Here is an 11,119-nt window from a genome sequence, read left to right on the forward strand (position 1 = left end):
TCTCAAGTCCAGGGTACATTCCAGCACACTGCCCCCAAAACACAGCGCTTGGTGTTCCACGGTTTGTTAAATAGGGTAAGTTATGCTATTAAAAAGACAGGGCCGCTCTTCAGCTCATTTTTTCGTATTTATTTACTTTGTCTCTCGTATCTCTAAAATGAAAACAAACCTGAATTTCCGGGGAAAGGTTGGGGCAGTGTCATCCAAGAAAGTGAGTAACAAGTAGAAGGGGCAGGCAGGCCTGGAAGGTCCGCCTTCTGCAGTTGCCAGGCAACAAAGGTAAACAGCACGAAGTGGCAGGATCATGGCCACTAACTATAGTGCCAACCAGGTAAGCTCTTTTTCCATCTCTAACATTGAATTTTGCGTTTGGACTGACCCTCCCAGAGGATTCTGATTATTGAATGAATAGCTGAACGTGGGGTGAGATGGTATTTTTCACTTCTTTAGCTCGTCAGGGTAGAGAGGGCCCATGGACAAGCAAAAGGCCTCTCAGGGTTGTTTGCAGGATCTACGTAAGAGGTCAGCAGGGTTTTTTCTGTAAAGGGTCAAAGGGTAAATATTTTATTTTGGGGGCCATGTGGCAAAATCAGAGATGTTCTGTAGGTACTTAACAATAGCAAGAGAAAATATTTTTCCATAAATTTTTTGACAAAATTCAAAATATTGTAACCGTAATTTTTTGTAATACTAATGAAAAAATAGAATTCTTTTGGGATGAGAAAACACTTTACTTCATTGGGAGGAGTATGGAGTAGAACAGCAAAGCTACTGTTCCCTTTTATCAAATCAATTGCAAATACCCATCTGTAAAAACCATTCTTTGCTTTCTCAGGTCATCCCAGGACAGACAGGAGGATGGATTGGGCCCATGGGCCACATTTGCCCACCCCTGGTCTAGACCAGGACTGCCCAATAAAAAGATAATGCGAGGGCACCTGGGTGGCTCAGTCGTTAAGCGTCTGCCTTCGGCTCAGGTCATGATCCCAGGGTCCTGGGATCAAGGCCCACATCAGGCTCCCTGCTCCACAGGAAGCCTGCTTCTCCCTCTCCCACTCCCCCTGCTTGTGTTCCCTCTCTCACTGTGTCTCTCTCTGTCAAATAAATAAATAAAATCTTTAAAAAAAAAAAAAAGATAATGCGAGTCACAAATGTAATTTAAACTTTTCTAGTAGCTATATGAAAAACACTAAAAAAAATAAAATTAACCTTAATAATATATTTAACCTGATAAGTCTAAAATATTATTTCAATGTTTAATCAATATTTTAAAAGGTGTAATAAGATGCTCACATTCTCTTTTTTTGTACTAACTCTCCGAAATTACAAAGCACCTCCACTGGGACTAGTCACATTTCAAGTGTCCGATAACCACATGTGGCTAGTGGCGCCATGTTGAACAGTATACATTTAGACCAAAAAATTACATCCCTTCTATAGTGAGTTAAAGCCTAGCTTGGCTGTTCAGGTCTTTGGTCCTCAACTCTAAAGAACTGTGCCTCGTCATCATTTCCTGGGCACGGGGGCACCTTCGAGCCTCACAGAGATTCTCATCTTTCTCTCCACAGTACGAAAAAGCTTTCTCACCCAAGTATCTACGGAACTGGTCTCCCGCCAAGCCAACAAAAGAGGTATTGCATGTGCAGTGCTCCCAAAGCACCAGTTTCTGATTCTTTCCACCACGTTCTCTGTAACTCACTGGCACCTAATTCCTTTAGCCGCCTCTGAATTGCCGTATCCTCCTCTCCCTCAGCCCTTAACTTGAACCCCTTGGATACCTTCAGTCTCTTTTCCACTCCATTTTCACAAGCAGTTCTCTCCTCACCTCTACCCAGAGAATTTCTTCCCATGAAGGCTACACTCAGATTATCGCCAATGATCGTGGTCATCTGTTGCCTTCGGTGCCCCGTTCCAAGGTGAGATACTGATCCCCACTCCTACTGAGGAAGGTAAAGAACTGGGGCACAGAACCGGAGTAACCGAGATGGGAGGTTTGCAATCTAGCACGGCCACTATCTGGAAATTAAAGTTCAATCTGATTCCCACTGCAACATGACTGCCCCCAAACTTCCAGCCAGTTTATCCAACACGATAGAGCTGTGCTTAGCACCCGGAACGCCTTAAACTGATGAATGAACGCCTTCACATGATGACACTTACGCAGTGAGTACTCTGCTAGACTTAGCCTAAGGACATGGAATTTAAGTTAAGCCATGAGAGTTAATGTTATGAAAAAATCAGGGTAACCTAAATGAGAAAGGGGGTAAAGGATGAGTGGGGAGACTGGGAGACTGCTTTCACTCTGATTTCATTACCATGCATCCCAAGGGTGAAGGGTGGAAGGAACACAACAGACCTGCCAATAGGCCAGTAGTCCTGGGAGAAGCCTGTTGAAGAACCTCGTCTTCTTCCTTTTAGGCAAGTCCTTGGGGATCTTTCATGGGTACCTGGCAAATGCCTCTGAAGATACCCCCTGCTCAGGTGACCCTGACCTCCCGTACAGTTGCTGGTGCTGCCTCCCTCACCAAATGGATACAGAAAAATCCTGATTTGCTCAAGGCCTCCAATGGGCTGCGTCCTGAAATCTTAGGCAAGGTATCTATTCCTCCCACCTAACCTCAAATCCTATTATCCGCATTTCTTTTGAATCTCAAAAATGCCTGTTATACCACCACTATCCCAGCAGGGGGAACCTTTAACCAATTCTGTCTTACCCTATCTAGTCCCTGTCTTCCGACACCTAAAGAGATGTGCTAAGGACATATTATCCCCCACAGTACAAAATGATCTGATCTGACCTTTTGTCCATGGTATAGGGAGAAAGGGAGTGAGAATTCTAAGATGGATTGGGAATGATCTAGGCCTGACCAGAAATATGACTGTCTCTTCCATTCTACCCGGCAGCCTCATGATCCAGACAGTCAGAGGAAACTCGGGAAGCTTACCACAAAAACTGTACAACAAGCCTCGAGTCCAGCCATAATTCCCAGCTCCCCAGCTGTAAATCTCAATTCCCCAGACCAACCCCAAAGCTCACACCCCTCTGCAGGTCACACTCCAGGTCCCCAAAGCCCAGCCAACTCTCTCAAGGGCCCACCAGGGAGCCCATGCATGCTAGAACACTGGGCAGGTCCTAATCCAGCTGCAGTCCAGAAATACAAACCTGGAATTCCAGAGGCACCAAGGGACCACACTGAGAAAACTTGTCTAGAGACTTAGTGATGTAAGCAGGACCCCCAGTGAGGGACGTAGAACAGGGGAATTATAGGGTGGGAATAAAGGCAAACTTGGAAAATAAACATCATTTGTTGAATCTATTACTGATTTGGATGTTTTTTTCCTCCTGGTATGGCTGCCTCTTGTAACCCATGACTAGGAGGCGAGTTGGAGGAAATAGAGCAGGAAAAAGAACACGGCAGTGGCTTGAGGTGGAACACATTTTTACAAGGACTGAGTCAGCTATCCTCCAAAAGTGACCAAGAGGAAGCTGGTCTGAACTGTAGCAAAAGAAACCTCAGGGGCGCCTGGGTGGCTCAGTCGTTAAGCGTCTGCCTTCAGCTCAGGTCATGATCTCTGGGTCCTGGGATCAAGCCCTGCATTGGGCTCCCTGCTCAGTGGGGAGTCTGCTTCTCCCTCTCCCACTCCCCCTGCTTGTGTTCCCTCTCTCACTGTGTCTCTCTCTGTCAAATAAATAAAGTCTTAAAAAAAAAAGAAAGAAACCTCAAAGAACCAGTCTCTCACCCCCAGCCCCTCACTTTTCATCCTGAGCATGCACAACTACTTCTAATTCAGAAATACGATTGTTTGGTAGAGAATGCATATGCATATCTGGAGAAGATGGAGGAAGAAAAGGGAAGGGAAGCTAGAGTAGAAGACACTATCCTTGTCTACGACTTCACATCTGACGACAGAACACACGGGGAAGACAAACTAGAGAGAGTTATAAAAGTAAAACTCAAGCAAAAGTACATATAGAGTTTGAAAAGGGAAAACACAAAAGTGATTGGAAGTCAGAGAAGAAAAACAAAGAGAGATGGTAAGTAGAAATTTAGGGCAGAATAACAAACATGAGGACTACTGTACCCCAACCCCAATCATCCAAATGGTAGGACGCCACCAAAAAAGGGTAAGAAGTTCCTTATCCACTTCCCAGCTTTCAACATCTGCTTATCATTCTCCTATTCTGCAGGCTTCCTGCCGATGGCTGTTCAGTGTAATGCCCTTGCCAAACCCTTCCCAGCTCCAATGCCAAAGTGTTCCCTCATGAACCCCTGTCCCCCACTCCAAGGACAAGTACAGAGGACATAGGGTTTAAGCTGGAGGAAGGCTACAAAGGCTTCCCAGGCTAGCCCAGCAAGAAAGGAGATGTGATCATCACGTAAAGCAGAAGACCACTTGGGAACTGGGAGGAAGACTGTTGAGGCGGCAGGTCCCCACTGTCTTAGCTTCAGTGAGGTCTTCCTGTCCAACTGCCACCAATTACAGTCATTGCTCCTCCTCTCCAACCCACTGCTTTAACTGGCTGGCCAACAACTCAGACAAGATAGATCTGCTACCCTTGAGTTTCCAAAGACTATCAAAGCAGCACTCCTGCCAAGGGAGTGAGAGATTCAAGAGGCCGGCCCATATGGATTTTAAAAGCAGCAAGCTTTCCCATTAAATTACAAATTTTTGCCAGGTCTTCAACGATCCCTCCTCTCTTATCTCTGCTCTCCTTTCTCTCCCAGTCTATATACTTAGCTCATCATCCCTTAGCTGCCACCTCCACTGGTCCTCGGGCTCCCTTACTGGATCATCATTTGCTGAACTGTACCCTGAGGTTTATGAGCAGTTCTCAGTGGGATTCTGGAGCCTGTGATAATGCAAAGCTTCCACATGCTTAACCTCCTTTCTCTTGCTCCTTCCTTCTCCGAGGCCTCTGCACGATATTCCATCTCTGGCTACTTGCATTTGATTCCCTAAACACTGTTTCAACGGTCGGCCGCAGGACAAGCTGTTTCCCTCCCAAGAAAGGTCAGATTGGGGGGTGTAAATGCCTGAGACCAGAGGGAGAGGGAGGAAATTGGCTCCTCCCCAACCGCCATTCTCTTGGTTTCTCTAGATTTCAAGGAGAGTCAAAGACAAAATGAGTATTTTAATTCAGTTTCAGAAACAGATGTCACATGAATTTGGATTAGAAAAGAGGCTTGTTTTTCCAGAAATGCAGGCGGGGGGGGGGGGGGTGATAACCCTTAATAGGTTCATTGTAATCTTCTGGATCTTCCTTTTGCATTAAAAGCTATATATCTTCTCCCCAAAGCACCTGCTTTAAGAGTCAACTGACCCTCTTTATCTCCAGCTAGCTGGGACAGGCTAATTCCCCTCCACCCCCATCCCTCTTTCAGTCATACTGTGTGGGTGCTGAAGACCCTGGGCTCTGACCAATGAACACAACTGTCCTTTAAGCTAGCAACCCACAGGCAATGGCACCCAAAGCCCCACGGCAGAGGCCACAGAGCCTCCACTGTTTCCACTGTCTCGGGAAGAAGGAGCCAAAAGCTGACCGTCAGCACAAATCAAGGCCCAATATGGAGAGAGAATGAGGGCTTCCAGGCCCAGAGAAGGCTGCAAGCTGGGGGCAGGAAAAGGGAAGTTTTGAGTCATTCCATCTTTAGAAACAAGGGAGGAAACTGGACCCTCTTCCACTGCTCAGGTTCTAGGAGGTACTCTACTGTTGCTAAGCTCCGAGGGGATGTGCAAGCACAAAAGGGTCTAAATAAATCGGGAGAACTTTGTCTTGGCTGGAGAAGAGAGTGACAAACAGGAAGATAGGTCAGTGATTCATTTATGGGAAGACAATGCTGGGAACTTCAGCTCTTCACATGGCTGCCAGCCCTACAGAGGACAACACAGTAAGAACCAAGACAGCCACTCCAGACTGGTCCAGCTGGGGAATCTTCAGGCCTTTCCCTAGGTCCCACATCTGCAGAAAAAAGAAAAGAAAAAAAAGAGAAGAAAGAATTTCAGCCATCAGGGCCCTGGGTACTCTCCTTTCTGAGAAAGGAGCTCCACCTCATGGAACGGGCAACTGGTCTTGGCGTGGTTCTAGGGAAAAGCACTTCTCCTGGACCCGCCTTTCTCAAACCCACAACGTGGTACCTACCACCCACTTGTCCCAGTGACAGAAAAGGCATATATACGAAGTATACCCCCTACGTACAAAAGCTTCCAGACTAAAGAGATCAAACTTTCCCTCATGGAACAAAACCAAATCAATGTTTCCCAAAGTGTGTTCCTCCACAAACCAGTTCCTCAGAATGCTAAAAGGTGTTGCATGGGGGAGAAAAGTTCCATGGTCGAATAAATTTAGTAAACATTTAACTGCAAGACTTTTGAAACAATTTATTAACATACATGGTGAAGCTCCAACAGGGATGTAAGATACATGGTTTCTTAGATACGGTCAACCACAGAACCACCACCACCTCCCCCCACCCCTGCCTCGGGAAGTAACATCCAGTCAGAGAACTAGAATTCTAAAAACCCTCTGGGATCTAGACACTATTTCTCAATTTCGTTTGCCAGTATATTTACAGCACAAGTTCATGAAAGAATAAGCAATATTTACCATTAGTATGTGTGCTGCATTCTATGTATTATATGCTATTAAATTTCTGGGGTTTTTTTGGTTTTTTGTTTTTAAAGTAAGCTCTACACCCAATGCTGGGCTTAAACCCACAACCCCAAGATCAAAAGTCACACTCTCCACCAGCTGAGCCAGCCAGGAGCCCCTAAATTTCTGGGTGTGTTGGTAATAACCCACTAAATTGGTTTTCTACCCACTACATCAAAAACCAGGGTTTTAAAAACACTGATCTAGCCTCTCCTGTACCCCAGGGATACTGCCTATTATATATAATCTAAGTCACTAAAAGATCCCCTAGGGCAAAGGTAGAATTCTTAGGTTCTACACTTTCCATACTTGACTGCCCCCATATAACACAAACGCCCACACTCTGAATGTTAAACTAAATTAGGAGTACTTAAAAGTTAGAGAGAACCAGAGGGGGAGGGGGGGGGCGGGGGGGGTGGAGAATCGAGGCTCTACTTAGATCAGATTAGGGGTGAGCAGGTCCCCACACAGAGCTGTTTTACTTATATAGGTACGGTGTTTTACCAAAAAAAATGGAGTCCTACTGGCGGGTGGTGACGGGGGGGGGGGGGGGGATACTCTCTAGAAGGCCAGAGACCTGGTCACTTCCCACTCTTTTCTATCAATTCCACTCCCCTCTCCCCATTAGATCTTCTGGAAAGGCAACTACCAAGCTCAGAGGGCAAGAGCTAGGACTCTCTGTCATGGAGAACAGATCAAATCCTGTCCCACACTCAAGAGCCAGTACTTTCTCCAAGAAAAAAATAAAAGCAGATTTAAGGGGTAAGAAAAGCCTTTAGGCTCCTCACTTCTCTCAACGAAGAGCTTACCATTACAGGCAGGAACCAGGGCAGAAAAACCTTGACTGAGTTCTGAGATTTTACAAAACCTCTTCCCCTTCCCTCCCCACATACTGAGACAAAAGCAAATATGTGGTAAGTCCTGCTAGAGCCCGGATGTGAACAGAGGAAGCTGATCAGCTGATTTTCATTAGAGAGATTGGTTCTGTGGAATAAGAAGTCATTAACGGAAATGCCCTCCTTCTCTATCCCCTCCCGGAGGGAAGTGAATTCATTGTGAATCAAACTGAACACTGCCCCAGGGAACAGTTGATAGATACACTTTTTTTTTTTTTTTAAAGATTTTATTTATTTATTTGACAGAGAGACACAGTGAGAGGGGGAACACAAGCAGGGGGAGTGGGAGAGAGAGAAGCAGGCTTCCCGCCGAGCAGGGAGCCCGATGCGGGGCTCGATCCCAGGACCCTGGGATCATGACCTGAGTCGAAGGCAGACACTTAACGACTGAGCCACCCAGGTGCCCCGATAGATACACTTAATAGGTCATTTAGTCTCTCACTTTTCTGATTCCATTAAACTGTCTATTGGACCAGACTGAAATTCAGAGAGTGCGTGCCTCTAGATTCTGATGTGGAAATTATAAAGGTCAGATTAAGGCAAGAATATCCATCTGACAGATGGCTCAGGTTAGGAAGGAACTGGAAGATAAGAAAGAATGGAATCATAATTGTCTTCCTGGGAAAGAAAGCAATACTAGGGGTAGGGAGACCACAAAACATGAAATCCTAAAATGTTGGAGGAGGGACTGATCTCTGACCTGGGGCAGGCATGATTAAGCTTTAATTCCATTATATAAAGAGAAGGAGGTGGTGCCTGGGTGGCTCAGTGGTTAAGCGTCTGCCTTCAGCTCAGGTGTGGATCCTGGGGTTCTGGGATGGAGCCCCACCCCGGGCTCCCTGCTCAGCAGGGAGCCTGCTTCTCCCTCTCCCCCGTCCCTGCTCCCGCTCTCTCTCACTCTCTCTCCTGTGCATGTGTTCTCTCTCTCTAATGAATAAACAAAATCTTAAAAAAAAAAGAGCGAAAGAGAGAGAGAGAAGGAGGGGCTCCTGGGTGGCTCAATCAAGTAAGTGTCCGACTCTTGGTTTCGGTTTAGGTCAGATCTCAGGGTCCTGGGATCGAGCCCCATGTTGGGCTCTGCACTCAGTAGAGCCTGCCTGTCCCTCTCCCTCTGCTCTTCCCTGGCTCGTGAGTGCGCCCTGAGTACAGATGCATGCACTCTCTCTCTCTCAAATAAATAAACTAAAAATAGTAACAGAAGTTAAAAAAAAGAGAGCGAGAGAAGGAGAAAAGTCATGTAGGAGGAAGCATGGACAGTTTTCAGGCCATCAAAAGATTCCTAACCCCAATATTAAAGTCTGGGATCCTAGGTATCCAGTTTCTGTTAAAGTTGGCCTCATTTTCTCCAAGAGCTCAGCAAAAACCAAAAACAGTTAACGCAATCCAATGTCAAAATAACTAAAGTTAACATATTCAACTCCAACTGAACTTGTCACCCTGGGTTGATAGGAATGTTAGACTGAAAGCAGCAACCATCTAGCTCAGAATTGAAACCCCAAGGTCTAGAACAGGGCCTGACACATCAGAGGGATGACCTGGCTTCAGGGGTCTCTTTTAGCAATACGCCCCTTAAAAATAGAACAGTTCACACCGAGACACTGCAAGTATCTGCCAGGCCTACACCCAGAGCTCAGTGGGATCCCCAGCAGGGCTGCCAGGAGTGCACGCGGATCTAGTTTGGCTCTCCCCAGGAGCCCCTGAGCAAAGGTCCAGACAACTAACTTTAGGGGTAGCACTAAACCCCGGCAATGAAGGAGAGAATCCCACACTTCCCTACACTCCCTTCACCCAGAAAATGTATAAACCAACAATTAACTTACCAAGTGTCGGATCCCATTCCAGGTGTGATACATGAGAGGGAAGACAAGTGCAAACTTGGCCGTGTAGATCAGTGATGGCCCCAGACACAGGGACTTCACAAGTTCCAAGTGAGACTCAAAGTTCCCAGGGATCAACAGGGCCGACAAGCCAAAGAGAGAGACCCCTGAGGAGAAAACCAAGTAAGCCCATTATAGCTGTCCACCTGCTACCACTACTAAAACACATAAAACTGGGTTCTCTGACAGGCCCTGGCACCTCATACAATTCTGACCCATTGTGAAATGGGGAAGATTTAGACTAGTGTTCATGTCTGTAGTGGGAGGTAGGCTACTTGGGACCTGCTCCTAATCTCTTAAATTTGCCATACAGGTTAGCAGATTATTCCTCCTTCGAACATTCCTCTCGACAAAAACTTCACTTGCCACTTCAGAAGTCACCTTATGACTGTACCTACATTATTATCTCCGTAAGAAAAAGTAAAAACAGTATATTCAGTCCAAGGTAAAGAATCATTCAAATCTCTACCACACACACACAAAATGTAACGCAAAATGGATCGGAGACCTGAACGTAAGAGCTAAAACATTAAAACTCTGAGAAGAAACCACAGGAGTCAATCCTCACGACCCTATATTAGGCGCTGGTTTCTTAGATACGGTGCCAAAACCATCGTAACAAAAAAATAAATTGGATTTTATCAAAATTAAAAATTTTTGTGCTGCAAACAATGTCATTAAGAAAGTAAAAAGATGGGGCGCCTGGGTGGCTCAGTTGGTTGAGCAACTGCCTTCAGCTCAGGTCATGATCCCGGAGTCCCTGGATCGAGTCCCACATCGGACTCCCTGCTTGGCAGGGAGCCTGCTTCTCCCTCTGACCCTCCCCCCTCTCATGTGCTCTCTCTCTCTCATTCTCTCTGTTTCAAATAAATAAATAAAATCTTTAAAAAAGAAAGTAAAAAGATGAACGAAAGGCACGGCACAGGGAACACAGTCAACGGTAGTGCGCTAGGGTGTGTGCGGACAGATGGTGCTTGCAACCGTGCTGAGCACAGCCAGGTGTGCTGAGCGGCTGACCCAGCACGCTGTACACCTGAAACCAACGTAACACGGTAGGCCGCTATACTCACATTGGAAAAAAAAAGTAAAAAGACAACACAGAGCGAGAGAAAATATTTGCAGATCATATGTCTGTAAGGGACACGTATCCAGAATATACTAAAGACTCTTACAACTCAGTAATAAAAACACAACCCAATTTAAAAATGGACAAAGGATCTAAATAGGTATCTCTCCAAACATAGATAATTAAATGGCCAATAAGTCTACGAAAAGATGCTCAACACCATTAGCCGTTAGGGAAATGCAAATCAAAACTTCAGTGAGAGAGAGCCCGGGTGGCTCAGTCAGTTGAGCATCTGCCTTCGGCTCAGGTCATTTTCCCAGGGTCCTGGGATCAAGTCCTGCAACAGGCTCTCTGCTCAGCGGGGAGTTGCTTCTCCCTCTCACTTTCCTTTTGTGCTCTCCCGATCTCTCTAATAAATAAAATCTTTAAAAAAAAAAAAACCATGATGAGAAGCTACTTCACACCTACTAGGATGTTATAATATGTAAATATAAAATTATGTGCATTTATATAAAATGTACACATTTATATAAATATCAATGTGTTTAATTTTTTTTCCTGGACAGAGAGAGACTGCGAGCAAGTGAGTAGGGGGGAGGGGCAGAGGGAGAAGGAAAGAGAGAATCTT

General features: G+C 45.8%; 2 protein-coding genes across 5 annotated transcripts in view; one reads left to right on the top strand and one right to left on the bottom strand.

Annotated features, from left to right (window-relative positions):
• The first annotated feature begins 304 nt into the window (after window positions 1–304).
• Window positions 305–3,711, top strand: CFAP126 (cilia and flagella associated protein 126). Its single transcript, XM_006747399.3, has 5 exons — window positions 305–331; window positions 1,569–1,631; window positions 1,836–1,916; window positions 2,419–2,595; window positions 2,905–3,711. Exons 1-5 carry the CDS (start codon window positions 305–307, stop codon window positions 3,217–3,219), a joined length of 663 nt encoding a protein of 220 aa, XP_006747462.1. The 3' UTR covers window positions 3,220–3,711.
• Window positions 3,712–5,114: 1,403 nt separating this feature from the next.
• Window positions 5,115–11,119, bottom strand: part of SDHC (succinate dehydrogenase complex subunit C) — a 59,147-nt gene continuing 53,142 nt past the window's right edge. For 3 of the 4 annotated variants that reach the window (XM_081825273.1, XM_006747396.3, XM_031018247.2), the window contains 2 exons: window positions 9,369–9,532; window positions 5,115–5,962 (listed from right to left, as the gene is read on the bottom strand). In XM_081825273.1, the coding sequence (XP_081681399.1) occupies window positions 5,858–5,962; window positions 9,369–9,532 (269 nt within the window). In that variant the 3' untranslated portion in view covers window positions 5,115–5,857. Of the gene's footprint in view, window positions 5,963–7,405; window positions 7,637–9,368; window positions 9,533–11,119 lie in introns of those variants that run through there. The other variant, XM_081825272.1, reaches the window with a different exon arrangement.

The sequence above is a fragment of the Leptonychotes weddellii genome, chromosome 6 (assembly GCF_054177405.1).
Source record: "Leptonychotes weddellii isolate Sample4059 chromosome 6, ASM5417740v2, whole genome shotgun sequence".
NCBI classification, from domain to species: Eukaryota; Metazoa; Chordata; class Mammalia; order Carnivora; family Phocidae; genus Leptonychotes; species Leptonychotes weddellii.